Source organism: Vitis vinifera, chromosome 11 (genome assembly GCF_030704535.1).
Source record: "Vitis vinifera cultivar Pinot Noir 40024 chromosome 11, ASM3070453v1".
Classification (NCBI taxonomy): domain Eukaryota; kingdom Viridiplantae; phylum Streptophyta; class Magnoliopsida; order Vitales; family Vitaceae; genus Vitis; species Vitis vinifera.
Genome location: NC_081815.1, coordinates 13,556,324 through 13,582,057, shown reverse-complemented (window position 1 = coordinate 13,582,057; position 25,734 = coordinate 13,556,324). Strand labels below are relative to the sequence as shown.

General features: G+C 38.8%; 1 protein-coding gene across 3 annotated transcripts; it reads left to right on the top strand.

Moving 5' to 3' along the window:
- The first annotated feature begins 4,494 nt into the window (after nt 1–4,494).
- On the top strand, nt 4,495–25,495 carry LOC100855096 (uncharacterized). Of its 3 annotated transcripts, none has more exons than XM_059740771.1 (5): nt 4,495–4,917; nt 5,392–5,622; nt 5,749–6,059; nt 6,986–7,093; nt 25,386–25,495. In XM_059740771.1, the coding sequence occupies exons 1-3, from the start codon at nt 4,786–4,788 to the stop codon at nt 5,986–5,988; spliced, it is 603 nt and encodes a 200-aa protein (XP_059596754.1). In that variant the 5' UTR covers nt 4,495–4,785; the 3' UTR covers nt 5,989–6,059; nt 6,986–7,093; nt 25,386–25,495. The 3 variants fall into 3 exon arrangements, with proteins under 3 accessions (XP_059596754.1, XP_059596753.1, XP_059596755.1); XM_059740770.1 differs by having other exon boundaries at nt 6,986–7,112; XM_059740772.1 differs by lacking the exons at nt 6,986–7,093; nt 25,386–25,495 and having other exon boundaries at nt 5,718–5,935.
- The last annotated feature ends 239 nt before the right edge of the window (nt 25,496–25,734 follow it).

Here is a 25,734-nt window from a genome sequence, read left to right as displayed (position 1 = left end):
TAAGCTTCATAAACTTCATCTTGACAAGCAGCGACTCCACTTATGATTCCTCCAATACTTCAAACCAGATGTCCCCAAAACTCAAATAATCACTGCAAAATCAGGTATCTCATGGTCGCCATGGCGCATTCCTGATGTTCCAAGTTCGTTCGAAAAGAGAAATGATCTCAGAGGGAAGGAATTGGGTGTCTCGGGTGCAAGGACCAGATTTCCGGAGCATGCACGTGGGCGGGTAAAATGACAAGGAAACAGCTAAGACATGGATAACATGGTGGTGAGAGAAGTGGGTTTATGGATACGGGAAGGTTTAGAGAGAGGAGTTCCTTGCTGATGTACTACTCATAGAAATCAGTGGATAAAACAGTCCCCAAATATTAAGACTCCAATGCAGCCCCGTACCCAAGAATGCCCAAAATAACCACAAGAAACACATATGCTGCACTGGTTATGGTCTGTTTGCCACCCTGCTTACCAATCATACTCTTGGCTTGTGTCGGAGACCCTTGCATATGCTCTAAAGAGGTGTGCCAGAGAGCCCTGTGAACTCATCTAGTCTGGAACTTCATACGCATAAGCACTCAAAAACTCTTTACGCCTTATATTCATATGCCCAGCTCTCCTCAGGTAGACATCAAAACGGGGGGAAGAAGAAGAACACAAAAGAGAAAACAAAACATAAACCAATGAAACAAACAAAACAACCAAAGCCATATTTCCTGTTTAGATCCACAGGCTTGGTTGTAGGTGGGTGAACTAGAATATGTCCCAAGGAGATAAGAACTAAACAAAGCAACTATTGATGCATAGCACTGACTAAAACAGAGTCGTGCTATTCTCAAATCATCACAAGGAAAATAGGCAAGATAGCCGCCAAGAAATCCGAGAACCGAAGAGGAATCATAAGACAGAACGTATAGTCAAACAAGTCATAGAAAATATAAAGAAAAAGGAATGAAGCTGTATACTGATAAAGAAAATGAAAGATCAATGGCAGTCATACCTCGCTTGTTTTCTCCCTCAAGCTCGAAGAATCTTCTCTCCTTTCCCTCTGGCCCTCTCCTCCTATCCCTCCTCCTATTCCTCTCTTGGTGTCTTTGTGGCAACAGGTGCTATCTTCCCGGGCAAGCCATTACCTCCCTTTGATGTTCATCACATCAGCAGCATGGCTTCCCTTTGCTGTTCATCCCATCAGCAGCATGGCTTCCCTGTCTCTTGCAGCTGGTCCCATGCATGGAGAGGGGTCCCCCCCACACTTCTCGGGTGCTGCCAGCTCCTCCAGAATGCTCTCTTCCAATGCTATAAAAAAAACCCTTAAAAAAAAAAAAAACTACCAGCCTTTCCCTCCTCAAAGGGGGTCTACAGGTATGTCTATTGTATCATTTTTTGTGTATCCCTACTTATTTATTTATTTATTTTTAAGATTTTGATTCTCTAATTATTTATTTTAAAAATATTTTCCAAAAATGATAAAAACAAATAAATTAAACTCATGTTGCAAAGTAAAATTTATTTTTATATATAACTTTAAATTATTTTTCAAAATACGATATAAAATGAAAATTTTAAAATTATTCATCAAATGATTTCATCATGATTTTTTATATATGAAAATTATGAAAAAAGAGTTAGCGCTCTTTTTAAATGAAAATGATATTATTAATATTAAATTTTAATGAAATTTTAGTTAAGTACTTTCAAGAATGTTATTATCTTATTAATAATAAAATAAAATTAGGAAAATAAAACTAAAAATAATTTAAATTATAGAAAATATTGAATATGGTAGGAAAATTGACTTATGTTTTTGTAGTTCATTAAAATAAATTTAACCATTTAATTAAAGTTTTCTTAAAAGTGACTTTGTTTTGCTAAAATTGGATTAAGGGCCAATTAGAAAGTGATTATGATAAAAATAATTATAATTATGTAGACCCTTATTTTGGTTATTTTGGGAGTACATGTTTACCACCTTTTTTATTTTTTTGGCAGCACATGTATGATGGAGTAGGTTGGCGGTGACATTTTTCTTGAGGAATCAGAGAATGACAAGTGGTTGGGAATATTATGGTCGTTAGAGAGGAGCGTGTTTTTTGCTAGTTTGAGGAAGATAGCTTGGGGGGCAAGATTTTTGGGCTAGGTCGTAAGAGAGAGTGAGCAACTTGGAGGGAGGGTGAAGAGAGCTAGAGTGAGAGCTAAAGAGGGAAAGAACTTGTGTTGTGGAGGAGAAGGTAGCGAAACACTGGAAATTGAGCATTAGCGCTTAAGCGAATCCCACCAGGTGTAGTCCCCGTATACTTCATCTTCTTCCATTTTCGCATTATTTTCTTCCATCTCTTGTTGACATTAGAGATTCATTTTGATGATTAAGGGTGGTCAATGTATGCCTGTTTGCTTGGTTTCTCCTATCTCTTTTCATCCTCATTTATAGGGAAGGCATTTAAGTCGAGTTATTTAAATTTTAGTTTATGGTAAGTAATTTGGACTTTAGTGGCAAAATTTTATCATCTTCCTAGTTTTCTATCAATGAGAGTGGATGAGAGAGATGGCCTAGAGCGCTGCTACACGAACCTTTAGTATGCCAGCCATCAATGTCGAAGCGTCGCGCCTTCAAGGTCCACTAGCCATCGGTATAAGCTGTGCCTCGGTGACCACCACCAGCCGATGGCGATCTTCGTTCTCGTTGTTGCGGTCAAAGCCACTCGATTGCTTGAGCATTACTATCGATGCCAGTATAAAGCAGGTTGTTCAAATGGACAAGGCTCCAACAACTTTGGGGACCTTACTCTCTAGGCCAAATGCCCTCCATTGGACGTTGTTGAACTTGTGGTTCGTGAGCTAGAAGACGACCTAAACTTCAATGTCGGCAGAGGTTCTATGCTAGCCACCATGGCATGATGGAAATGGAGGCGTGCATCAAGTTGGAAACACGAAGAAACGTGGGAGTTGTTGTAGGCAAGGTCGTTGCTGCCGGAGCAACCAACGAGTGCGCCATATCGACGACGAGAGCGCGTGTAGTGGCAGGCGCACGACTAAGCTGGAGGACCCCTATGACTTCGTCTGGTTGGTATGCTCGCCTGCGAAGAAGCCAACTATCATGGTAACCTAGAGACCGACAAACTTCTATCCGTCCCCTGAATGCAATGTTGGTGAGGAAGAGCTACAGAGAAGTGGCAGTGGTTACATGGGAAGCGCCTACTGTGATGCTATTGGGAGTTCAAGGTGTGGGAAGGCAGCATGGAAATTTGATCCACCATGTGTCGTTTTTTTATTTTTTTATTATTCTTCATGTTTTGATATCAAAAATTAACTTCCATATTTTCAATTTTCAAACTCAATTTTCCAAAACTCCATTTCCTAAATTTATTTATTTATTTATTTTTTATAAAAAAACTCCAATTTCTTTCAAATTCAATTCCCAAAATTCCAATTTCTTTCAAATTTAATTTCAAAAACTCCAATTCTTAAATTTAATTTTCAAGACTCCAATTTTCAATTTTTTTTTTAAGATTTCAATTTTTTATAATCAATTTTCAAAATTCCGGTTTTCTTCAAATAATTATAAATCCACTACAATCTTCAAATAATTTTAAGTCGTCAATTTTCTATCTTTCCTTAAGGTTTAGGGTCACCAAGAATCCTGTTTTTAATAAACTCGTTGTCTTTTTCTTTCAGGCAAACACATTCACAAATTTTCTCTTATTTTAAAATAATTTTATCGTTTTTCACTATTTTTAATAAGCATGAAGGTAATTTTCATAATTCAAAAACAATAGAATTTATGAGATTAATTAATGCAAGAATAAATCGGGTTTGGTGGGGCCCAACATCAGTGATGATCTCCTGCTCTATTTAGTGACATGTGTGACATATTTATGCTCATTATTGTGCACTAACTCCATTTCATTATAGCGCATCATGGCTCGCTGCTAAGGTACGCGCGCACTCTTCTTTTGACTATTATCTATGCATGTTTTAGCTTTCAATGTGTGATCATTTTGATATTCATTTATTTCCTTACCAATTGTCATAATTGTTTAATTTTATTTAGTAGAGACCCATTTTAGGGGCTTAGAGGGGTGGTACGGTCATTACCGTACCTTTCCAATAAGAAACCTGACCCCTGAGCCCAGATTCGATTTTTCACAGATCGCTTTTTCCAAATAAGGAGTCACACTTAAAGTTTTATTTCTTATTTTGTTTTCCCTTTAAAAATAAAACAAAAATAAGTGGCGACTCCAAGTCATTTCAAAAATCATTTTTCAAAATAATAAAAAGTGAGTTCGCGCCATTTGAGTGGGAAACGCATGAGCAGAAATATGGGATCCACAAATTATTTTTATAATATTTTTATTAGAAATGTCATTATAAATTAATCAATATTTGAACATAAGTCAAAAATTGTTTTAAATGATACCTTTTAAAAATGTATTATGGAATAAAATTTTTTATCCTTTAAAAGCAGCACCATTAAAGATATTTTTAATTTTTATCATATTTTAACATGATTTTGAAAAATTTGTTACGATCCAAATTAGGATGAAGCAAAATGATCAGAACTTCGCCAGAAAACGAGCTGGGACTGGGAAACGCTTGAAAGGGGCAAGGCACACCCAAACGGAATCTAGTCTCACTCCTTAAGGAAATACCCTTTTTAACCTTCCCCCTTCTGGCTTTATATCTAACTTCTCCGAGTCCGTTCTGGTCCTTCTAGCCCTAAAGCCACATAGACTCTGTGTCTCTCCAGGAGTAATCATCCAGACACCAAGAAAGAGGTAATAAAAGCAAATGGTTCATAGAAAAGGATCAACTAGGGTTTCGGAAGATGCAGAAGAGCTTGTCCGCGTCCCTCTTCAGGCCATTCTGTTGGCGGACAGCTTCGCCCAGAAGTTCCGTCCCATCACCCTTGAACGCCCCAAAGTAAACTTCCAAACCTCTCTCTCTTTCTCGCTTCCTCTCTCTCTAACGCACTCGTACAAACCGTTATTCACTGTTACTATTTATATTCCATTATTCGTTAATCCGTGCCCTAACTCTTATTACTTTTGATTTGGGTTTTGAAATTCATCTTTAGAGGTGCATTCATTGCATTCAATTATTTTACAATTCATGTTGGAGTGTTAATATTTGTCATTCTGGGTTTTGAATGTGATGTTGGAAGGTGCTGCCGGTTACATTAAATTATTCTACAATTCAGGTTTTCAACTCTTAATTCTTGTGATATCACTGATTTTGACGTTTTGGATTTCATGTTGAAAGGTTGTGTATTGATTATATTCAGTTATTCTGCAATTCATGTTCAGTGTTTTGTATTTGATGTTGAAAGGTGGGGTTGATTGTTCATATTCGATTCTTGTAACATTTTTATGTGGATTTCCAATTTGATGTTGGAAGGTACTGCTGCCATTGGTGAATGTCCCCATGATAGACTACACGTTAGGGTGGCTTGAGTCTGCTGGGATTGAGGAGGTTTTTGTCTTTTGCTGTGCGCATTCGAAACAGGTTATTAAATATTTGGAGAATTCCCATTGGTTTTCTTTGCAACACTTTGAGGTCACCACAATAGAGTCACACAATTCTGTCTGTGCCGGTGATGCTCTGCATCTGATTTACGAGCGGCATGTGGTATGTCTACTAACATTTTAAGATATTGTTCTTTGCTTATGTATGTTGAAATTGTTGTTCTTGGAAAACATTTGATGAGAAACAATGTGCTGTAGACCTCTGATGTTTCTGATTTTGAATCTGAAGATACATGGAGACTTCGTCCTTGTTACTGGAGATACAGTAAGCAACATGTTGCTTACACAGGCACTTCAAGAACATAAGGGTAGAAGGAAGAAGGATAATAATGTTGTAATGACTATGGTTATTAAACGGTCAAAGCCTTCTCTGATTACTCATCAATCTCGACTTGGAACTGATGAGCTGTTTATGGCAATTGATCCTTACACGAAGCAACTTCTATATTATGGGGATAAGGCAGACTGAAAGGGACTTTATCTCTTGAGAAAATGTTACTAGCTGACAATCCTTCAATTTCCCTCCACAATGACAAGCAGGTTCATTCCTCAAAAATCGTTTTACATTTTCTGGCTTCTTTTTTAAATTTAATATTATACTTTGTTATTAACGAGTTTAATGTTCTTGTAATTCTGGTGCTTAGCTCTAAGAATTACCAACTAGTCTGACAACTTGGGTATGATATAAGGAAAATATTTATGAAATAATAGAAGAAATAATGTGTTTGCAGTTCTTAGGTTTTCAAGTATTGGCTTTTATCATTATCAATTGGTTGTCTCTTTCTATTTCATAACTGAACAGGCAAATTAATTTTGTCCTATTGTGATCTTTATTTACTAAGGTAGCAATGCTGCATTGGTTGCCTCTTTCTATCTCATAACTGAACAGGCAAGTTGTTTTTCTCCTATTGTGATCTTTATTTGCTAAGGTTGCAATGCTGCATTAAGCTTATCTATATATGCATACCCTATGCCTCAATATGGAGGCAAGCTATATTTATATATACACACCACAGAGATGGGCAACAGTCTAGAAATCCTCATCTTTGCTTTGTTATCCTCTTCTATTTTTCCTTCAATCTTCTACTGAACAACTCAGTAAAAAAGCATTGCTCCTAATAGCTTAGGCTTTTGGGGTTGCAACTGGTAGTCCAACAATATCACCTTGGTTGGCTCCATAATGGGGCTGTTTTGCCTGTGGGAAGGTTTTGAAAATTTATTTCATTTGACATTTGAAAATTAAAACTGAGTATCATGCCTAAACAACTTTTGTTGAAGTGAGCCAACCTGAATTTGTGGTTTTAGTTTTTCCTATGGTTGATCAAGTGATTTTGTGGATTGATAGATCTATCTCTGATTCTTTATTTTTCTTCCTGCTCTCTCTCTCTCTCTCTCTCTCTCTCTCTCTTCTTGCTGTGATGCATGGCTTGAAAAAAAATTTGTTGTCCTTAATCTATTCTTTGCAGGATTGCTATATTGACATCTGCTCCCCGGAAGTCCTCAGTATTTTCACTAACAATTTTGACTATCAACATCTGCGGCGTCATTTCATCAAGGGATTGCTTGTCGATGATGTATGTTTTGCTCATTTCTGTGAGTTACTTTCATACCATTTCAGGAGAATAGATTTATGTTTGCATGGGCATCACATGCACACAAAGTCCCACATACGCACTCTGATATCTAGATGTATATAGATATATGTAAAGATAGAGCACAGTTCAGTGAAAAGAATTGTTTGTTTCTGATGAAAGCATGTATAAGCTGGCATCAGAAATACATTGTGCCTTTGTATACATATATATATATATATATATATATATATATATATATATATATATATATATATTGAATTGTTTTTCTCTGATGAAATCAAAATTTCAGAACATATTTTTGCCTCTATAAACATGCACCAGACTTCAGAATTTGAGCAGCTTATTATTTGGTGAATATTTGTTGCTGATTCTTTGATGGACATAATTTTTCAACTTTTCCAATATTTTGTTCGCTAAAATTTGTCAAATATATAGATCTCTGGTGAAAGCTTATATATATATATATATATATATATATATATATATATTCAATGAAATAAATTGTTTTTCTCTGATGAAATCAAAATTTCAGAACATATTTTTGTCTCTATAAACATGCACCAGACTTCAGAACTTGAGCAGCTTATTATTTGGTGAATATTTGTTGCCCATTCTTAGATGGACATACTTTTTCAACTTTTCCAATATTGTGTTCGCTAAAATTTGTCAAATATATAGATCTCTGGGGAAAGTTTATTTTCATTTATGTCTATTTTTAATAGATAATAAAGGATGTCTATTAAGCTAATAAAGGGGGTGAACCCTAGTACAAAGTGCATATACAAAGACCCAACAAAGTGAAATAATTCAACCCCAACCAATAACTTGCACCCTGTAGGAATACTTACTTCAGTTACACCCTATCCAAGAAGTAATGAAGATATGCTTCCTTCCATAAAGGCATCCATTGAGCACATAAACAAAGATTTAAGGAGCCCTTGAAGCATGGGTCAAGTGGTAAAGGGTTGGGGAGGGTTTGTGTGAAGGTTTCTAGGTTTAAGTCGCAATAAGGACAAAAATTTACCTATCAAAGAAAAAAGGACACCCATATTTGAGGAATACATCTTTTAGTTTTTTTTTATTCTTCTCCTTCCATAAACCTAACCCAACCAACCCCCCTCCCCCCAAAGAAAAAGGACAAATCCTCTTCCCCAATAAACTTACTCCTTAAATGAAGGCAAAACAATCAATCAAAGCACTAATGCATTCTTCATAGTTTTGTTGCCCAAAAAAAGCATGACTAAGAAAATCTCAAACTTTAGACCTATTAGCTTGATCACTAGTCTTTACAAGATAATAGTCAAAGTGTTATCAGGGCATCTAAGAGGGGTACGAAACTATTCATTCTACTCAAGGCGCTTTTGTTCAAGGGAGACAAATATTGGATGCAGTTCTCATAGCCAATGAGATAGTGGATGAGAAAAGATGTTCAGGGGAGGAAGGAGTCGTATTCAAAATCGACTTTGAAAAGGCTTACGACCATGTGTGCTGGGATTTTTTGGATCATGTGTTGGAGAAGAAAGGGTTTAGTCCTAACTCAAAACATTCACACCAATGGTAATAGACGGGTTTGAGATGAGGGAGAGCGAGCGAGCATGCGAGAGCGACAGTGACGAGGGAGAAAGTCAAGCGGAGAATCGGAGAAAACGGAAGGGGAGTAGCTTTTGGGTGGGGTCGAAGGTTTTTGAAGTCGGAGTTGAGGAGAGAAAAGGCAAATCCCATGTATTCATCGTGGAAAGCAAGAGAGGGGTTTCATCATGGGTCCGTCTAGGGCCGGCTAATGTAGGGCTTTTTCTGGAGGGTCTGTACCAATGCATCAAGGACGGGAAAGAAGGTAAATGGGAAAAGGGATGGAAGGAAAAGGGGAGAAGTTACTCTCTGGTGCATGATGCCAATAGTGCGGGATGCTTCCTCCAATTAGGGGTTGTCGATCTGGAGAAGAAGAGATACATCATTTGCATCTCGAAAGGTAGTGGAGAAAGGGAGGGGGGGAGGGGGGGGGGGATGGTTGGCTATGGCGGAGAGTTTGCGTAAATTGGATGTTTGTCTCAACAAAAAGGAGTACAAACAGAGAGGGTCTCGGGAAGGTTGAATGTCGAATTGGTGAAGAGGCCGTGGAGTAGGGATAGCAAAAAGGTCAGAGTGGAGGTAAAAGGGGAGGAAATAAGCAGAAACTTGAGTAGATTGGATCATTGTGTAGTCGGGATCTAGAACCCCAGTCTAGCAGGAGGAGAGGATTTGGAGAGGTTGGGGTGGCTCATGGCAAGTTCTTGGGGGTTGAAAGGAAAGTTAGGGTTGGCAAGGTTGGGAAGGACGGGTTCTATTGGAGTTTGAATTTGTGGAAGAAGCCAGACGAGTTCTCACCTCTGGGAAAAGGTCGGTGGGAGGGATTCAAATGGGATTGGAGTGCTGGAATCCAAGGTCTAGGTGTTTGAAAGAAGGGGAATTAAGAAATGAAGCTTGGGTGAGGATTCTAGGTCTTCCAATCTCATTGTGGGTCTCGTCGATTTTGAGAAGAGTGGGGGAAGTGTGTGGTGGTTTCTTAGCTATTGACCCTAAGACGGAGAGAATGGAGGAACTACAGTGGGCTCGGATTTTAGTTAGAACGAACGGCGAAGACCTGCCAAGCTTGTTGGAGACAAGGGTAGAGGAGTCGACCTATTGCCTCTCCCTTTGGTGGGAGGTCCTGCTGTCGTTGAGGCAGAACACGATGAACTATAGTGGCTCGTCTGGTTGATCAAGTGGAGAGGTTAGGGGAAACGTTGATGCACGCGTTGGTCCGTGAGTGGAAGAGTTGGCAAACGCTTGGCTCGAGGCGCAGTTCCGGTCAGTTGATGGGATTGGAGGGTAGGTGAACGAGGCGGGTAGTGAAGTGTTTGAAAATTGGGCTCAGAATGGGTCGTTGACTCGGCCTTCTCGTGAACTGTCGGTTGCTGGGCCGTCTTCGTCTAGCCTTGCAGTGGGACTTGTGAGCTCGAAGAGGGTTGTTGGGCATATCTCACAAGGCCCATCAGAGGAAGATCTTTTAAAGGGGGATGTGGGTGGTGGGGCTGGGCTAGAGGTTGGGCCGTCATGTTCCAAAGGAAAGGGGTGGGCCGCCGTTGAGGTGAACGCGTTGAATATTGGGCCTTCTTTCCTGTTAAAGGAAAGTCATGGCCCGTCCCAGTCCCAGCTCACTGTAAGTGGGCTTTCATTGAAGGCTTGCTCCTCAGCTCTCACTGAAACTTGCAAGGGGAGCAACTCGGAGCTTGAGTTTATTATGATGTGAGAGAAGGAAGACTGGAGGAAGCAGCAGGTGGATTTTCACTCTACAATGACAAACCGTGCGCTAATAGAAGAAGCTTCAAGGTATGGGTATGTTTCAAATTCGTGGGGCTTAAGGGTCTCGGGGTCTTCTCTTCCTAATTCTTTTTATTTTGGTCGGACTCCGGAGGGGGAGTATTACGACCATTCTGGGATGCTAAGGGAGGATACTTAGGAAGGAAAATTGGTAAGCATCCCAGACGCAGACGGGCACGCTGAGGTTGGCAATGGTTGTTGGGACTTGATTGAGGTTAATTGTGTCGGAGATTTGGCAAGGGATCTGGAGTGGGGGTTAGTTCAGTCTGAACCCCAAGAAGTAAGGGGTGAAAAGGAGGTTAATTGGGAGGAAAGCAGTTTGGCTAAATTCAGCCATTTCTTGGGCTTTTCGACTGTAGGTTTGGAAAATGAAATCCTAAGTTTCTTGATCAAAATTAGAAAAAGGAGGGAAAGGATACACAGTAAAGGTCTTCTGGAGAAATTAAAATTTGAAAGGGAGCTTAAGAGGCTGGAGTGTTCAATTAACCATGAGGGGGAACTTAAGAAGAAATGTCCTCTTTAGGGCAGAGGGAGCCAATTAGCGGATGTCCAATGAACCTAAAAATCTTGAGTTGGAATGTGAGGGGAGCGAATGACAACTCTAAAAGGAAAATAATAAAGTCTGTCATAAGAAAGCAGAAGGTGGATTTGTTGTGTATCCAGGAGACAAAGTTACAAGTTATGGCTGAAGGGGTGGTGAGAAGTTTAGGTCCGAGGAGATTCTTAGACTAGAGAACCTTGGATGCTACTAGTTCGGCAGGAGGCATCTTGATTTGCTAGGACAAAAGGTCTTTGGAAAATTTGGATTGGGAGGTGGGCCAGTTTTCCACTTCCTGCAGATTCAGGAATGTGGAAGATGGTGCAGTCTGGGTATTTATGGGAGTATATGGTCCTTTTTCCAGAAAAGAAAGGGAGTGTTTGTGGGAAGAGATTGTGGCGATTAGAGGAATTTGGGAAGAACCCTGGTCCCTAGGGGGTGATTTTAATATCATCATATCCCAAAGTGAAAAGAGCATACAAGGGAGAATAACCTCAGCAATGAGGAGATTTGCTCAGGTTATAGACAACTTAGGGCTTGTTGACCTCCCGCTGCAAGGGGGATTATTTACTTGGAGCAGGGGCCTCAATAATCAGTCTTGGGCCAGACTGGATAGATTTCTCGTGACTCTTAGTTGACTCGATCAGTTCAGTAGTGTTGTCCAGAGAAGATTACCTCGGCCTACCTCGGATAATTTCCCAGTACTTCTTGAGGGTGGTGGACTAAGAAGAGGACCCTCCCCATTCAGGTTCGAAAATATGTGGCTCAAAGTTGAGGGGTTTAAAGATCTTCTTCGTTGTTGGTGGCAGGGGATGGTGGTTAGAGGCAGTGCTAGTTATAGACTAGTTGCTAAGCTGAAGGAGATGAAACAAATTCTAAAAATTTGGAATAGGGAGGTGTTCGGGAGACTGGAGTGCAATAAAGCTGTAGCTCTCCAACAAGTGGAGTTATGCGATATGGTGGAAGGGGAGAGAAGTTTGATGGAGGAGGAAACAGTCTGTAAAAGGGAAGCCAAGGAGGGATATGCTAAGTGGGTGACCTTGGAAGAAACCCATTGGAGACAGCTGTCAAGGGAATTATGGCTAAGGGAAGGGGATAGAAATACGAGTTACTTTCATTGTATGACAACTGCTCATCAAAGAGTTAATTCCCTGGACAGAGTCAAGATAAATGGGGTGTGGTTATCAAAGGAGCAAGAAGTGAGGGAAGGGGTAGCGAACGCCTTTCAACAACTGCTCTCAGAAAGCTCGGATTGAAAGGCGAACATAGGGGGATTGCAGTTAAAGCAAATCAGCCAGCAAGAAGCGGAGTTGCTGGAGCTCCCTTTTTCTGAGTCTGAGGTTCATGCTGCTTTAATGGATATGAATGGGGACAAAGCCCCAGGACCGGACGGGTTCACACTGGCTTTTTGGCAAAGCTGTTGGGATTTCGTAAAGGAGGAGATTTTGGATATGTTTAAGGAATTTCATGAGCAGAATTCTTTCCTTAGGAGCCTAAACAATACGTTTCTGGTCTTGCTACCGAAGAGACCTTGGGGATTATAGACCCATCAGCTTGTTAGGGGGGCTGTATAAATTGTTGGCTAAGGTGCTGGCCAATAGACTCAAGAAAGTGATAGGAAAAGTGGTTTCCCCTGATCAGAATGCGTTTGTTATGGGGAGACAGATTCTAGATGCTTCTTTAATTGCAAATGAGGTGATTGATTTATGGCAAAAAAGGGGAGAGAAAGGTCTAATTTGCAAATTGGATATTGAGAAGGCGTATGACAGCATTAACTGACAGTTTTTTATGAAGGTCTTGCAAAAAATGGGGTTTGGGCCGAAGTGGTTGGGATGGATGTGGAGTTGTATATCTACAACCAAGTTTTGGTCTTGGTGAACGGAGTGCCAACCGGGTTCTTTCCGAGTTCTAAGGGGTTGCGTCAAGGGGACCCTCTTTCCCCCTATCTTTTTGTTATGGGAATGGAAGTGTTGAGTGTTCTAATTAGGAGGGCTGTTGAAGGGGGTTTTATCTATGGGTGTAGCATACGGCGATGTAGAGGACATGCTGTTAATATTTCACACTTACTCTTTGCTGATGATACAATTGTTTTTTGTGAGGCAAAGAAAGAGCACATAACGCACTTGAGCTGGATTCTCTTTTGGTTTGAAGTTGCTTCAGGGTTAAGGATTAATTTGGCCAAGAGTGAAATTTTACCGATTGGGGAGGTGGAAGAGGTGGACGAGATGGCAGCGGAGTTAGGGTGTAGGATGGGACAACTGCCTGCAGTCTACTTGGGCCTGCCATTGGAGGCGCCTAATAAGGCCTCTTCCGTGTGGGATGGGGTGGAAGAGAGAGTGAGGAGGAGACTTGCCCTATGGAAACGTCAATATATATCAAAAGGTGGGAGAATTACGCTAATAAAGACCACGATGGCTAGTATGCCATTGTATCAAATGTCTCTTTTCCGCATGCCAAAGACAGTGGCAAGGAGGTTAGAAAAGTTGCAAAGAGATTTTTTGTGGAGAGGGGGTAATCTGGAAAAGAAAGGCCACGTAGTCAATTGGGAGGTGGTTTGTGCGGTTAAGGAAAAGGGGGGGCTGGGCTTAAGAAAGCTAACCTTATTGAACAAAGCCTTGCTTGGTAAATGGTTATGGAGATTTGCTTGTGTTAAGGAGGATCCTTGGAAGCAGGTGCTTGTGGCGAAGTATGGGCAAGAGGATCTTGTTTGGAGGACAAAGAAGGCAAATGAGGCGGTTGGAGTAGGGGTTTGGAAGGAGATTCTGAAGGAATCTGCTTGGTGCTGAGAAAACATGGCATTTAAAGTGGGAAAAGGCACCAAAATCAAATTCTGGACTGATTTTTGGTGTGGATGTACAGTGCTGTCACAAAGATTCCCGCATCTTTATGCTATGGCTGTGCATAAGAATGCCACAGTGGAAGAGATGTGGGACCAGAATTTTGGCCAAGGCGACTGAAATTTAAGGTTTCTTAGGGACTTTAATGATTGAGAATTGGATATGGTAGACAATTTACTTCTTGTTTTGAGGGGGCATAGGATTACTCTGGAGGAAGACTCGGTTTTTTGTAAGGAAGGGAGAAACGGGCAGTTTAGAGTCAAGAAAGCGTACAGCCTGTTGGCAAGCCCCAATGTTGCCGTTTTCCTAAAAAGTAACGTTTGGGTGGATAGAGTTCCAACCAAAATTGCGTTCTTCGCGTGGGAAGCTGCTTGGGGGAAGGTGCTTGCTCTGGATAGGCTCCAGAAAAGAGGGTGACAACTTCCTAATTGTTGTTTTTTGTGTGGTTGCGAAGAGGAAACTGTAAATCATATTCTAATACATTGTATAGTGGCCAGAGTGTTGTGGGATATTGTTCTTGGGTTGTTTGGTGCTCAGTGGGTTTTTCCAGAAATTGTAAAGGAGGTCTTATTTAGTTGGAGGGGCTCTTTTGTGGGGAAAAAAAGGAAAAAAAATTTGGAAATCCATTCTGTTCATTTTTTGGACGGTTTGGAAAGAGAGGAATATACTAGCTTTTAGGGTAATTTTTTAGGGGGGGGGGGTTGTGTTAGCAATTCAGAAGCTTAAAAATTCTTTTGTTTGTAATTTATGGGGTTGGGCTAAATTGTATATTGGAGAGGTGCCACCCTCCCTTATAGACTTTTTGGAATGGTTAGCTTCCAATTAAGGGTTGGTGAGTTTTTTGTTTATCTTTCTTTGGTTGTGAGGCCTTAGCTGCCTTGTATACTCCCTGTATGCTTTGTGGCTTTTTGCCTCTTGTTAATCTATGCTGTGCTTATTTATAAAAAGGAAAAAAAAAAAAAAGAAAGGGTTTAGTCCTAGATGAAGGAAATGGATGAGAGGCTGTTTGTCCAGAGTATCTTTTGTAGTTTTAGTGAATGGAAATGCTAAAGGGTGGGTCAAGGCATCTAGAGGCTTAAGACAAGGCGACCCTTTATCCCCATTTTTGTTTACTTTAGTCACAGATGTACTGAGTAGGATGTTATTGAGAGCAGAAGAAAGAAATTCGTTGAAGGGTTTCAGGGTGGTTAGGAACAGTACAAGGATGTCCCATTTGCAATTTGCAGATGATACCATTTTCTTTTCTAACACTAGGGAGGAAGATTTGCAGACTCTCAAGAGTTTATTGCTAGTGTTTGGGCATATTTCTGGGCTTAAGGTTAACCTTGACAAGAGTAATATTTATGGCATCAATCTTGAACAAAATTATCTTTCTAGGTTGGCCGAATTGCTTGATTGCGAGGCTTCTGGGTGGCCTATACCCTACTTGGGTCTTCCTTTAGGAGGGAATCCCAAGACTTGTGACTTTTGGGATCCAGTGATTGAGAGGATCTCGAGAAGATTAGATGGGTGGCAAAAGACTTTTTTATCTTTTGGAGGTAGGATAACTCTTATCCAATCTTGCCTCACCCACATGCCTTGCTACTTCCTTTCCTTGTTTAAGATACCCGCTTCAGTGGCTGCAAAAATTGAGAGATTGCAAATGGATTTTTTATGGTCAGGGGTTGGGGAAGGTAAAAGAGATCATCTTGTTAGTTGGGATGTAGTGTGTAAGCCGAAGGCAAAAGGGGGTTTGGGATTTGGGAAGATAGCTCTAAGGAATGTCACACTCTTAGGGAAATGGTTGTGGAGGTACCCTAGGGAGGGTTCAGCTTTATGACATAAGGTTATTTTAAGCATTTACGGATCACACTCTAACGAATGGGATGCCAACACTATAGTCAAATGGTCACATTGTTGTCTTTGGAAGGCTATTGCACAAGTCTTTCAAGAGTTTTCCAAGTTTACTCGGTTTGTAGTAGGAGATGGGGAAAGAATTCGGTTCTGGGAAGACTTGTGGTGGGGGGATCAACATTTGGGTTCCCAATATCCAAGACTATTTAGAGTAGTCACGGATAAAAATATTCATATTTCTTCAATTCTCGGATCTACTCGTCCCTTTTCATGAAACTTTAATTTTTGCTGCAACCTATCCGATGCTGAGATAGAAGATTTAGAAGGCCTCATGCGGTTATTTGATTGTCTGCATTTGTCATTTTCGGTTCTAGATGCGAGATCTTGGTCTTTATCTTCTTTAGGGCTTTTTACAGTCAAATCTTTCTTTCTTGCCTTATCCCAATGTTTTGGTTCTCCTCCAGTTTTCCCTACTAAGTTTGTTTGGAAATCCCAAGTCTCTTTCAAGGTCAAGTCCTTTGTCTGGTTGGTGGCACACAAGAAGGTAAATACTGATGACTTCTTACAACTAAGAAGACCCTACAAAGCTCTTAATCCTGATATTTGTAAGTTGTGCATGAGGCATGGAGAATCAACTGATCATCTTTTCCTACATTGTTCTTTGACGATGGGGTTATGACACAGATTATTTCAGTTAGCCAAGATGGATTGGGTTCCCCCGAGGAGCATTTCCGACATGCTGTCCATCAATTACAATGACTTTGGTTTATCGAAGAGAGGGATAGAATTGTGGCAAGTTGCGTGCATAGCTTTAATTTGGATTGTGTGGCGGGAAAGAAATGCGAGGATTTTTGAGGATAAAGCAAGGAATTAAGAGAATCTTTGGGATTCTATTCATTTCCTTGCTTCTCTTTAGGCTTTTGTTCCAAGGTTTTTAAGGGGACTCCCCTTATTGTGTTACAACTTGATTGGCTAGCGGCGTGTAATTCCTTTGAGTTGCTCTAGTCTAGAGAGTTTGTTTGTTATCACATTGTATTTTCTTGTTTTCGTATTCTTGTAGTTTAGTTTTCTTTGGTGGGAGGATTTCTCATCCTTCTCTTCTACTTCTCTTTTCTATTAATATATTCCTTTGTCGTTTCCTATGAAAAAAAAAATAAAAATAAAGGCAAAACATAAGAAACCCAGAATAGAGAAAATATTAGAGCCTAAAGATGCCTTTCCACCTCATATTGAAGAAGAATATGAGTTGTAGATTCTTTCCTTTTGGTTAGACAGTACCTGTTACCAATAATCTACCTTTATGCCTTAATTGGTCAAATGTGGGTATTTTTTCCCAGGCCACTTCCCATATTAAAAACACCCCACTTGCTTAATATATGTATTTTTTGTTGATTTTAGTGTCTTTTCCTTTTATAATCATTTAAGCTTAAGAGTCTTGTTTTCAGATTATGGGATACAAAATTTTCACGCATGAAATTCACTCAAATTACTCGGCTAGGGTTGATAACTTCAGAAGCTATGAAACCATTAATAAGGATATTATTTAGAGGTGGACGTACCCGTTGGTACCAAATGTTCAGTTTTTTGGAAATTACAGAGCTAAACTTGAAAGGCAGGGAATGTACTGAGCCTCGGGTAAGAATTGTTAAAGCATTTTGGTGAGTTTTCTAAATATTCATTTGTAGGAGACTATGAGAGACTTATTTCATGCGTATTTTATATAATTTAATTAATCCACAATCTTATGTTGCATAGTATATTGTCTCTGGAAAAAGAATCATGAATTTTCATAAGCATACTTGTCGTGCATGTTTTATATTTACAATAATGTTAGTTACCTTTGAGTGTCATAGTCTCTTTTAGCATTTCCAAGAGTTTAATTAATAATCTCCATATTTTGCAACTAATTTCCTACCTTTTAGAAAAATAGTAAGCATGAATAAATATGCATGTTGTTGTACGTTGGTGTATTGGTTGATATGCTTCTACTAAGCATCTCTATCATGCCCATGGTTATGAAGGACCATATGCCTTGGATTATGGACGAACAATGCAGACATGGGTATCATGATCGTAATTGTTTGCATGATAAATACAATTTTAGCCCCAGATTTTTCTTTCTTGGGTGGTGGCACAACTTTATTGCTCTCTAGTTTTTCTTTGGTTGGTGTTCCTTGGTTTCTACCTCAATTGTCAAAAGCTCTTTCTTGTCTTGGAATGATCGTTTTTTTTGAAGGAAAAAGGGAAATTTGGAAATTGGTTTCTTGTGTATATTTTTGGTGTCTTTGGAAAGAAAGGAATAAGAGAATTTTTATACGAGAAGGTTTTTGTGTTGAAAATTAAATTTATTTTTGCTGATTTAGAGATAATTTTTTTATATTTATTTCACTGCTTGTACAATATATATAAGCAAAGAGAAAAACTGTATAAGAAAGAATCTGAAACAAATCCATATAATCGGTTCATAACGTGCAGTTATAATAATAATAATCAAATCCTTAAAATCAAGGGGCTCCTAACTACAAAGAGAAGACAACGTAACACATGCTACTAGGCAAGAAGAGCTAACCTACAAATCTGCTTTCTGCTTGTAGAAATTAAAATAATCATTTTCTAAAATAAATGGTCAACTAGGATAAAATAGGGAAGTTAATATAAAAATTATAAGGCTGAAAATCTCTGAAATACTTGTCAACACTCCTCATCTAGCTAGCATAGATGTCCTCATAGAAAATGAAGTTATTGATATGAGGTTGAAGAACCTTGTAAGTGGGGTCAATTGTAAGTTGGATATCAAGAAGGTGGTTGACCATGTTAATTGAGACTTCTTGTTGGTAGTTTTGGAGAAAATGGGTTTTGGTCTCAAATGGATAAAATGGTGCTTAAATATGGCTTGCTTTTTAGCATGTGTGAATAGGACTCTATTAGTGTTTTTTTTTTCCTAAGTTATAGAGGTTTGCCGACTATCTTCTTATCTTTTCATTATGTCCATGAAGACTCTCTCTCCCATGTTCTAGATAAGGCTAATGAAGGAGGCTTCTCAGTAGGTTTTTTAGTAGGCAAAAGAGAAGGCGAAAAGGAGGAGGTGTCACAATTGCTATTTGTGGATGATACAATTATTTTATGTGATGTATGTAAGGAGAAGTTGGAGCATTTGAGTTGGGCTCTCATATGGTTTGGGGCAATCTCAGGATTAAAAATCAACTTAGAGAAGAGTGAATTGATTCCAGTAGGATTAATCAATGATGTAGAGGACCCTGCTAGGGTCTTGGGATGTAAATTGGGCACCCTCCTCACAAGTTATCTCAGAATGCCTTATGGTGCCCCCTTCAAATCTTATAAAGTGTGGGATGTGGTGGAAGGAAGATTTCAAAAATGTCTTGCTTTGTGGAAGAGACAATACTTATCAAAAGGAGCTAGACCAACACTAATAAACAACACTTTATCTAGTCTTCCTATTTATTTTATGTCTCTTTTTGCAATTTCGAGAAAGGTTAGCTTAAGATTTGAAACGATCCAAAGAGATTTTTTGTGGGCAGGTTGGAGAAAAAGGCCTCATCTAGTAAAGTGATTGACAATTTGCATGGATAAGAGGGAAAAGGGACTAGGCATTAGAAAGTTGTTTATCCTCAACAAAGCGTTCCTAGGTAAATGGTGTCAAAGGTTCCCTCTAGAGAGGGACTCTTTTTGGAACCATGTGATAATAAGGAAATATGATGAGGAAGCGGGAGGATGATGCTCTAGAGTTTAGAGTTTTGAGGGAAAGTTATGGAGTAGGGGTGTGGAAGGCAATTAGAAGTGGGTGGGAGACTTCCAGGAGTAGGATAAGGTTGAAGGTGGGTAATGGACGAAGGGTGAAATTTTAGAGGGATAACTAGTGTGGGGATTTGACCCTTGGGGAGACTTTTCCTATTTGTTTTTCTATAGCAATCGCAATGATGCTTGGGTAGTTGAAGTGTGGGATCAAGAAGGAGAAAGGGGATGTTGTGACCCTCGATTCTTAAGGCAACCCTATGATTGGGATTTGGATGCTTTTTTTAGGTAGTTATAATTGCAATCTATTGACAGGGAAATTAAGGATAAAATAGTATGGGGGATTTGGAAGGGTGGTTTTTTTTTGTTTCTTTTTTCCTTTTGTTTAAATCATTTTATTCATTACTGGGATAAGGAAGGGAGGGGTCGGTCTCTGTCAATGGAAGAAGAAGAGGCTAGGAAGGAGGCAAGAGAGTTATATAAGAAGTGGGCCTTATTGGAAGAAGTGTCATGGAGGCAAAAGTCTAGGGAAATCTGGCTCAAAGAGGGGGACATAAATACCAAGTTTTTTCATAAAATGGCAAATGCTCACAGAAGGAGGAATCAATTGAATAGAATAAAGGTAAATAGAAGGTGTTTAACTGAGGAAAGTGAAATCAAAGAGGAGGTTGGCAGAAATTTTCAAGAGTTGTTGACAGATCCTGGTGACTGGAAGCCTAATATAGATGGCTTAATTTTTGAAAGGCTGGAAGTGGGGGATGTGGAGAGGCTGGAGAAGCCCTTTTCAGAGGAGAATAAGAATATAAAAGCAAGGATCTTGTTAAACCAAATAACTAAATTAAGATCATAAATTTCCAAGTAGTAGACAAATTATCAAATGAGGCTTAATGGAGTTGTAACCCGTAGATTGGCACAAGGATTCCAATCATGCAAAGCATGACCAAAATATGCTGCAACATTAGTGTTTGTAGTTTAGTTTCTGAAATTGATTTTGCTGTTATACCAATTTATGTAGGACAACCTATGATACCCAAATCCTTTAATTTCACCCAATGTGCCTGTGTCGACATGACATGGGTGTAGGTATGGGATCCTTGTCGGGCACTCCTATTTTACTTTGGCTATGGCTGTTTCATTTTTTCATCAATATCCTTTTATTTTTTCAATTGTTTTAGTAATAATTTCATTAGAGAAAAAGAAGAGTTAACTACAAAGTGAATTTTTGTAAGAATATTTAGGGATGAGAGGGGAAAAAAGGATTGGAGGGAAAAGATTGGACCTTTACAAATGATATATTTTACTTCCATTTTTTTTAATTGATTTTCTTTTTTTATGCCATATCCCCAAAGATTAGACAAGGCCACTATTCCTTACTAGAGGCAGGAATAGAGTAAGGCCTTTACTGATTATAGACTTCATTATCAATATACCATAAAATTACCATTTTTTAATTGCACAATGCTAGAAAAAAGGTATTTTTGGTGATCGTGCCCAATTTTTGAACAAGAAATTAGATAAGGCATCGAGCATATTGTAACACAACTACTTAAAATTTGAGTTGTGAAGGATTAGACACTTATACGCATACCCACATCTGACAACATACCTGAATCCATGCAACATAGAGGACAACAATGACAAAAGAATATGGTGAAATGAGATAGAAATAGAAGAGAGAAATTCTAATAGAATTATTTTTTCGGTAATTAAGATTCTAACAACATTATCAATGCTAGTAATCACAATTTAAAGTGTTTGACATCACTAAGTCTATATATGGATAGACAATCTTAATAATAGTCATAAACTAATTCTAATAATAACATAAATAATTGTAACTCTAATAAAACTTTATCAATAAATAATAATGACCTTAAAATAAGCAACAAAATAAAGATAGCTTTCCATGTGCTTTGATGAATGCTCTTGACTTGGAGTTTGCATCCCATCCATTAGACTACAAGCCATATTTACTTTCCATGACAGAATGCCAGAAAGATGTCAATTTTGTAGAAATTTCTATAATCACTTGCTAATTAAAGCTCTATTGCAAACTAATCACCTCCACTACGCAACCCTTGGCCAACCTCATCTATACCATGGTTGTTAAAAACTTATAACACACGATATAATATATTGATATGATACATTTTTAATGGATATCGATACACATCGTAGTTCGTATCTTATCTTAAGCATGTTTGATGATACATATACAATACAAAATATGCTACCTAATACAATGATACAATGTTACATACCCCTTCAACTACTTTTAAGAATTTTTAAGAAAAATCAAATTCAATTATTTTTTGAAAGAACTATTATATTCATCAAAATGCATAGTAATGTTAGAAGTAAATTTATTCTTGTTCTCAAAACAATGTTGGAATTTAAGTAAATTTATTCTAAAAATAAATATTGAGGAATTTTTATTTAAATGATTTGAATTTTGACATTGAATATGATAGGAATTGATGAATAAAATTTTTTACTTGCAATATTAGTTTTTCTTTTTTGGAATTTTTTTTCATTAAGGAAAGAATGATGCCAAATATAAAAAGTTGGAACTTTGGAGATGACACATAAAGGCTTACGTATCAACAATGCATATAAGTACATGTGCCTAGTTAAAATTTGGAACTAAAAATCATAAAAGTTCTCTACTATACATTAAACTCATATTTTGTGAAATTAAATTTTTTGAATCTCTACTATACAATGTTTTTATGATATGACATGGTTAACTCTTTAAATCCTACTATCTTTCATGAAATTGGTTATTTATTACTCTATACTTTATGTTTCCAATATATACGTACATGTATGCATATTTTTTCTATTTATTATTCACTATATAAAAGAATTTATGACACATGATGCAATATGATACATCGTTTGGAGAAATAGAAAACAATGCATGATACTTTTTATGAGTTAACAGCTATGCTCTACATGCTCTCACCTAATGAGATGACGATACCTATAATCTTCCCCTGCCCTGAACCACAGGAAATCGTGCTGGATTCTCTCAATCCTGGATGTCACACTTAGTTTAATTCTAAAAATGAAAAGGAAATAAGTTGACATGGACAAGGCATGACTAAATCAACATGATCTCATTGCTTAAAGAGAGGCAGAACTTCTTCCATCCTTGTAGATGCCCAGACATGTTGGCAACAGGATCCTAAAAGGCAGGCACTTCTCAGTTACATCAACCCAAGAGGGCTCAATAATTAACCTGCCAAGCATCAGTCTGCCTCCATAGAGACATTCTGAGTTGCGCAACTTTTCTAGGAAGTTCTAGCACAGAATGCCATGCTGACTAGGCGTTCTTGCAGAAATTACATTGACTGTAACTTTGATGTTCTTTGCATGCAGTGTTGTTATTACAGCACTGATTAAGTTTCACTATGATTTGATGTATTTTCCCAAGTGAATATGCCTGCCCTTATACATCAAGGTAGGCTTTGGTAGGCTTTCTCTATGTCTATTTGCATGAACACTTTTTACAGTGTTATTCAAAATTCACTCATACATAATTTCCTGGTGGGCAGCCTATATAAGCTATTGGCTAAGGTGTTAGCTTATAGGCTAAAGAAAATGATGGGAAAAGTGGTCTCAAAATATCAGAATGCTTTTGTGGAAGGAAGACAAATTCTTGATGTGATACTTATAGCTAATGAGGCAATTGACACGATGTTGAGAAGTAATAGAGTAGGGGTGCTTTGTAAACTTGATATTGAAAAAGCTTATAATCATGTAAGCTGGAAATTTTTACTTGAGGTGTTAGGAAAAATGGGTTTTGGACAAAAGTGGATCAATTGGATTAGTTGGTGCATCTCAACTCTAAGGTTCTCGGTAGTGAATGGTACTCCCTCGGGGTTTTTTCAGAGCTCTAGGGGCTTAAAGCAAGGGGATCTGTTATCCCTGTACTTGTTAGTTCTAGTTATGGAGGTGCTTAGTTGCCTTCTTGGAAGGGCAAGAGAGGGTGGCTACTTGTCTGACTTCTAAGTGTTAGGGAGAAATGGGGAGGGCTTGGAGATTTCCTATTTGTTGTTCGCATATGATACTTTGGTTTTTTGTGAGGCCGCCTCTTTCCAAATGACTTATTTGAGTTGGTTACTCTTGTGGTTTGAGGCCATTTCAGGTTTGAAAATCAATTTGGATAAAAGTGAGTTTATTCTGGTTGAGAGGGTGTGAAATGTAATGGAGTTGGTTGCTATATTTGGTTGTAAAGTGGGTGCGCTCCCAACCACTTATTTGGGGCTTCCTCTAACAGTTGCCCATAACTCGGTGGTGGCTTGGGACGGGGTTGAAGAAAGGTTTAGAAAGGCTTAGCAATGTGGAGAAGACAATATATTTCTAAAGGAGGAAGACTAACACCGATCAAGAGCATGCTATCTAGCCTGCCAATCTATTTTATTTCTCTTTTCCAGATGTCAAGGAGGGTTCGCTTAAGATTGGAGAAGATTTATAGGAACTTTTTGTGGGGAGGTGGAATGCTAGGGAATAAGCCTCAGTTAGTGAAGTGGGATATTGTTTGTTTGGACAAAAGAAAAGGAGGCCTTAGAGTTAGATGTCTTAACTCTCTTAATATGGCTCTCATTTGCAAATGGATTTGGTGCTTTTATAAGGAAATGGATGCCTTTTGGAGAAAAGTTTTTTGTGGTAAATTTGGAGAATTGGAAGGGGGTTGGTGCTCTAAGGAAGTGAGGGGCAGCTATGGTGTTGGTCTTTGGAAGGCTATAAGGCTTTTGTGGGAGTTAGTCTCTTCTAGAACTCTCTTTGTGGTGGGCTATGGGAGAAGGGTCAAGTTTTGGAGAGACAGATGGTGGGGGGATGAGCCTTTATGTATGTCCTTTCCCTCCTTGTTCGCTTTAGCTAGCTCAAAAGAGGCTTGGGTGGCGGATTTGTGGGTGCACTCTTCTAAGGGGGGTGGATGGAACCCAAGCTTCTTTAGACCTCTCAATGATTGGGACAGTAGAATGCTTCTTGTCAAGGATTCAAGACAAGTGGTAGTTGAGGAGAGGGAGGATGAGGTGTTTTAGGCGGTTACAAAGAGTGGATCATTTTCTGTTAAGTCCCTCTATTCTATCCTTGAGGAAGTAAGGGTAAACCCTTTCCCTACTAGTATCGTGTGGAATGCTTGGGTCCCTCCCAAGGTTAGTTTTTTTGCTTTGGAGGCAACATGAGGGAAAGTTTTGACTTTAAACCAATTGCAAAGGAGGGTGGTCTTTAGCCAATAGACGTTCCCTTTGTTATGCCCATGAGGAGTCAATTGACCATATACTCTTGCATTGTGGGAAGGCAAGGCTGTTGTGGGAGCTCTTGTTCTCTTTGTTCAGGGTGTGTTGGGTGATTCATGCTTCCGTTAGAGACAACCTTTTAGGATGGCAGGGCTCATTCATTGGGAGAAAGAGAAAGAAAGTGTGGAGAGCAACGCCTTTGTGCCTCTTTTGGGCAATTTGGAAGGAGAGAAATAGAAGATCTTTTGAGAATATGAAGTTTTTTATTCAAAGGCTGAAGGTCTTGTTTTTGTGTAGTTTATTATCTTAGACAAACTTGTTTATAAAACATACTTCTATGTCCTTAGTTGATTTTATTGATTGGTTGGGGAAGGATTGAGGGGGTGTTTTTGTTTTCCCTATCCTTTTTGGCGCTATTGGCCGACCGTTGTATACATTGTGTGTTTGTGTATACTTTTGCGCTTCTTTTGGCGTTTTTATACAATTTGCACTTATAAAAAAAGATAAAAATTCTTGGCGTATCCACACTGTCATGATCTTGCTTAATCTTTTCTATATTTTGTGGCATATGATTAAGTGACCTACTAATTCTTCTTTGTACTTTTTCTATGAGCAATGTCACTATTTTATTTTCAAGATGTGAAGTCCAAATATGATCATTGGGTGATTGGTTTACTGCCTATCTCATGTTTCATGACACATTTATTTTTCTTGTCCTTCAGGTTGTTATTGGACAAGAATTTGTTGTTCTTGTGTACTCATAGGTATCTTTACTTCAACAGCCAACTAAGCAAGATAGTGATGAGGAGCTGGAGTATGCTGATCATAGCAGCGGGGTTTTTCGGTACTCGAACGGATTCTACCTGACCAGGTACTGGCCCGGATTCTACCATTTTTCGGTATTCACACTGATGGTAAGCTTTTTCGGGACTCACCGGATCAGTTATTCGGTACTCGCACGGATTCTAACTGATCCCGGTACTAGCCCGGAATCTACCATTTTTCGGTATTCACACAGATGGTAGCCTTTTTCGGGACTCGCCCAGTCAGTTATTCGGTACTCGCACGGAT

Coding starts and splice junctions, on each gene's coding strand:
- LOC100855096 (XM_059740771.1), top strand. CDS start 4,786: ATGGTTCATAGAAAAGGATCAACTAGGGTTTCGGAAGATGCAGAAGAG. Junction 4,918..5,391: donor TCACCCTTGAACGCCCCAAA/GTAAACTTCCAA, acceptor TGATGTTGGAAG/GTACTGCTGCCATTGGTGAA. Junction 5,623..5,748: donor TGATTTACGAGCGGCATGTG/GTATGTCTACTA, acceptor TTGAATCTGAAG/ATACATGGAGACTTCGTCCT.